The 4,508-nt window shown below is 37.6% G+C and overlaps 1 protein-coding gene across 2 annotated transcripts; it reads left to right on the plus strand.

The window, feature by feature from the left end:
* The first annotated feature begins 296 nt into the window (after window positions 1-296).
* LOC149537495 (uncharacterized) lies at window positions 297-4,018 on the plus strand. 2 transcript variants are annotated; one of them, XM_089798915.1, is made up of 3 exons: window positions 299-524; window positions 769-1,963; window positions 3,071-4,018. In XM_089798915.1, the coding sequence occupies exons 2-3, from the start codon at window positions 978-980 to the stop codon at window positions 3,747-3,749; spliced, it is 1,665 nt and encodes a 554-aa protein (XP_089655041.1). In that variant the 5' UTR covers window positions 299-524; window positions 769-977; the 3' UTR covers window positions 3,750-4,018. The 2 variants fall into 2 exon arrangements, with proteins under 2 accessions (XP_089655040.1, XP_089655041.1); XM_089798914.1 differs by having other exon boundaries at window positions 297-1,963.
* Window positions 4,019-4,508: the final 490 nt, after the last annotated feature.

Consider the following 4,508-nt stretch of genomic DNA (forward strand, 5'->3'; position numbering starts at 1 on the left):
AGAATACAGTTTTGCTTCATTACCAACCATAATGAAAGCCCATGTATTGACACAACGCATATGTTCAATAACAACAAAACAACAATCGACTTTATGGTTTCTAGAATGGACTGAGCCGCAAAAATATTAGAATATTCAAAATTTAGCTTAAAGGCTGTGAAACGAATAAAAACATGCCTGACTGAATTTCCATGGCTATTATAATAAGCAAGAGTTAATTAATTGAAGCTTTTTTTTGAATCTCTCTCTCTCTCAGGTCCCTCTGCTATTTATTCTGCAAGATAGTTTGGAAAGCTGTACCAAGAATTGGGCTGCTAGATTTACAAGAAACTGTTATAAAGCCAGTTGGGCATTTGAAGAAATGCAAGTTGAAGTACAATGAGATGAGCTTGATGTTTCCACCAATGAAATGATTTTCTCCTTGTTCTAAGCGGGCAAAGGTCAGGCCAGTGGAGAAAGGATAGATAGTAGACCTAACATCAGATGGAGTTCCTCAATCCCCTTCAGTTTTTGCATGTCTAGAGGTCTTCCCTCAATTCCCTTCTTGAAATTGCTTTTCAAACTGAGAATTTCTTCATATATGCTATTTATTCCTATTCATGGTGAAGGTTAGCTGAAATCCCTAGTCATTGAATGGTAATTTTGAGTGTATATACATATTGTTTGAACAATCATAAACTATACACGAATCTTTCTTTCTATCTTTTCCCTGTTAACAAAGTCCTAATTGCAATAAGCCATAAGGTTGAATTTTTATTTTTTCTGTAGATGCCTTCCCCAATTTATGCTCCATCCTGAAGCTGGGTATCATGGTTTAGGCTGTTTTCCTAAGGTTTCATGTAATCCCCATGATCCAACAGGGGAATTTCTCAATTACAAAGCTCCAATTCCCCAAAACTAGTAGGAAGTGTCAGTGAGCTTTTTGAGTCTTGAGCCTTGGCAGATCAGAAATTTGAGGAGAACTTGGAACTCCTCTAATGGGAAGGTTCCATTTGGGTATTGCTCTCTTTTTTCTAGTGTGCTTTGAAATTCAGGCAGATTTTGTTTCTGGCTATCCATTGAAGGATGAAACAAGGGCACTTCTTGCTCTGAAATCTGCTACAGGAGGTCTTGGGGACTGGGGAAAAGAACATGACAGCCCAGGTTCTCCATGTCTATGGTCAGGGGTTAAATGTGACCAGAATAGGACTAAAGTTATCAGCTTGGATCTCTCACAGAGGAATCTCTCCGGCTTCATTCCAGATGACATTCAGTCCTTGTACCATCTGAAAAGTCTCAATCTCAGCAACAATCAGTTTTCCGGCGCTTTTCCGGCAGCAGTTTTCAACCTAGGCAAGCTCAGGGCTTTGGACATCGACCACAATGGCTTTACAGGGGAATTTCCCAAAGGCATTTCTTCTCTGGATTTCCTGGTGAGTTTCAATGCTTACAGCAACAATTTCACAGGTTCCTTGCCAACTGAGTTTACTAGACTTCCTCGTCTTAGGCGTCTAAATTTGGCCGGAAGTTTCTTTAGGGGATCCATCCCGGCAGAGTATGGCTCGATGGGCAGTCTCATATATCTGAGCTTAGCTGGTAATAATCTAAGTGGACCCATTCCTCGCGAGCTCGGAAAGTTGCAAAAGCTCAGGCGTTTGGAGATTGGGTACAATTCCTATTTTGGTGGAATTCCAGCTGAGTTTTCCAATTTGACGGAGCTGGAATATTTAGACATTGCATCATCTGGCCTCTCGGGTACAATACCAGTAGAGCTGAGCAGACTCAAAAAGCTTCGCACTCTGTTTGTATTCAGAAACAATCTTGCAGGACCCCTTCCTCATGAGCTGGGTGACCTTATCAGTTTGCAGTTGCTTGATTTGTCACAAAATAAGATCACAGGCCCCATTCCGAAGTCCTTTGCAGGCCTCAAAAACTTGAAGTTGATGCACCTTATGATCAACAAAATGAGCGGGAGGATACCCAGGTAAGCAAATACAGAGTATCAATTTTCAAAACAAAATGAGAACATTTCTTTGTAATTGGAAAAATAGCTAGTGTCAACGGCATAATCTGTTTAGTTTCTGATGTATTCTTTTTGGGTTCCCACTATACGCCTTATTGGATAATGGAGTCAAGGCAAACATGCTAGTTCACTCAATTCAATCCTTACGGTCGAATATAGATTGTTGCAGTAGGATAGAGAAGCCAAAAATGTTGTCCATTCAATCTTTTGGAATATCGAATCCAAACTGTTGTCTATTGTGATGGAAGCCAAAATGTTCCATTCAATCCTTGCAGTGGTATATAGAATCCAGAATGGAATGTTGTCTATTGTCCAGTATGATGGACCAAAGAAGCCAAAATATATTCCATCCAATACTTATAGCAAAATGTCTAGCTGACAATTGCAGAATGTTCAAACGCTCTTGCTGTAATGGCTTATTCGCTTGACTGAAGGTTCCTCTCATAGATAGTGGCTGGACACCTCCTAAACATTCATATTAAATAATTTCCTCATTTGTTCAAGTTCACTATTTTCATAGCATTTGCATCCACTTGCATGAAGATACACAAGAAGCACCTAATTGGATCCTCTTCAAATTAATGGTTATGTACTACACAAAACATTCAATTCTACTGTAATATTTAGATATGTATATTTTTGGATGATTGTACATCTTTATAATTGAAAATAATTATAGTAGTTAGAGTTCATTTTAGTCAATTTTAATTTTATTGCAAGTCAAATGTCATTTATTTAGATCATAGAAATAGTAGTTTTATCATTAAATCAAGTTAATTAAGCTAATAAGTACATATTTGAATTAATTCTTAGTTTGGTAATCTTCAAAGATAAAATGTTTTATCTGATGCAATGAATATTAAGTAGACTATTTATTCTTATCAAAAATTAATGATAAAACATGAATCATAAGACTCTGGATTTAACTGAAAAATCACACAATTGAACTTACTGTACTGGGTTTAATAATCGTTTAACTTTTTTTTTCCATTTCATCATTGCCCTTGTCAAATAGGTTCAGCCCTAGAATTCTCTTCATTCATTACTAACCCTAGGATTCCCTTGCAGGGCACTTGCGGACCTTCCAAATCTTGAAACCCTAATGATCTGGAACAACTCCTTCCATGGAGAAATTCCCAAGCAGCTGGGCAGGAATCAGAGTCTAAGATCAGTGGATCTCTCTGGAAACCATTTCGCAGGAACAATACCTCTTAATCTATGCAGAGGGGGTAAGCTGGTAAAGTTAATTCTCTTCTCCAACAGATTGACAGGGCAAATACCATCTACTCTATCTCTCTGCTCAACTCTTCAACGTCTTCGCCTTCACAAAAACAATCTCACTGGCCAAATCCCTTCAGGCATTGGCCTCCTCTCCAAGTTGAACTACATTGATCTCTCTCACAATGATCTTGAAGGTTCCATTCCTGCAGATTTCAATAACTGCACAAGTTTGCAATTCTTTGATGTTTCTTTCAACGATCATCTCTGTGGGCCTATTCCTTCGGAAGGTTTCTTCAAGCACATAGATCCAAGGTCTTTTGCAGGCAATCCAGGATTGTGTGGAGGGGTGCTGCAGCCCTGTTCAAATGCAAAGTGCCCATATGACCCATCGACAAAGAACAAGAGAAAAGTTTTAGGTGCTGTTTTGGGAGTTACTGCTGGAGGTACTGCTGTTGGCCTGGCGTTTACACTGATCTGGCTTCGTAAGCGGTATTACAGAAGATTAGAGAGCTCAAGGTTGATTTAATCTATGTTATGGGCATTTACCAAAAGAGCTAGAATTTATTAGGTTTCCATAGGTCACATTAATAATACAGGTTTGAAGTATGTTGTTCATAGAAACCCAATACAGGCTTCCCAAATCCTGCATCCCCCATTAAATGCTTGTTCGTGTGTTTAAGATTTGCCAGTTCTGTAATATATAGAATTCATTGTGGGTTTTTATATTTCCATGATTCTACAAACACAGCAATGTATTTTTACTTACCTGTAATATATTCATCGTTGGCTGTACAATTTATTCCATAGTGCTGGAAATATGTGAACCACACAAATCCAATTGTACTCCTAGCGGATCATACTGTGCTTCGCTGTAGAATTCATGTAGAAATGTGCTCGTTTCTCTGGTTAATATTGTGTTTCGCACCCAAAAAATATAAGAAAGAGGTTATTTTAATAACTTGGAATGATCATTCATAAACTTGCATGTATAAGTACTTAATTTGGGGGTATATTCTAAATAGATTTGAAATTATTTATTTTGATTGAATAGATTCAAGAATATAATATTGACATTATTTTCTTGTGATAAATAAATTTAAAGATGTATATCTATGATCGATATAGGTATAAGTTGATAAGTAGGAGATAATTTTTACAGCAAGTCAAGTTGTGATATTGCTATCAGGATTTAACTGTGATATTGCTATCAAGATGTAACTGTGTGATCTTTGAGTCAAACTCGTTGACCCATCTTTCATGAGTAGTGATTCAACATGAATCCATC

Source organism: Cupressus sempervirens, chromosome 9, assembly GCF_028749045.1.
Source record: "Cupressus sempervirens isolate cs-2001-9-10 chromosome 9, ASM2874904v1, whole genome shotgun sequence".
Classification (NCBI taxonomy): domain Eukaryota; kingdom Viridiplantae; phylum Streptophyta; class Pinopsida; order Cupressales; family Cupressaceae; genus Cupressus; species Cupressus sempervirens.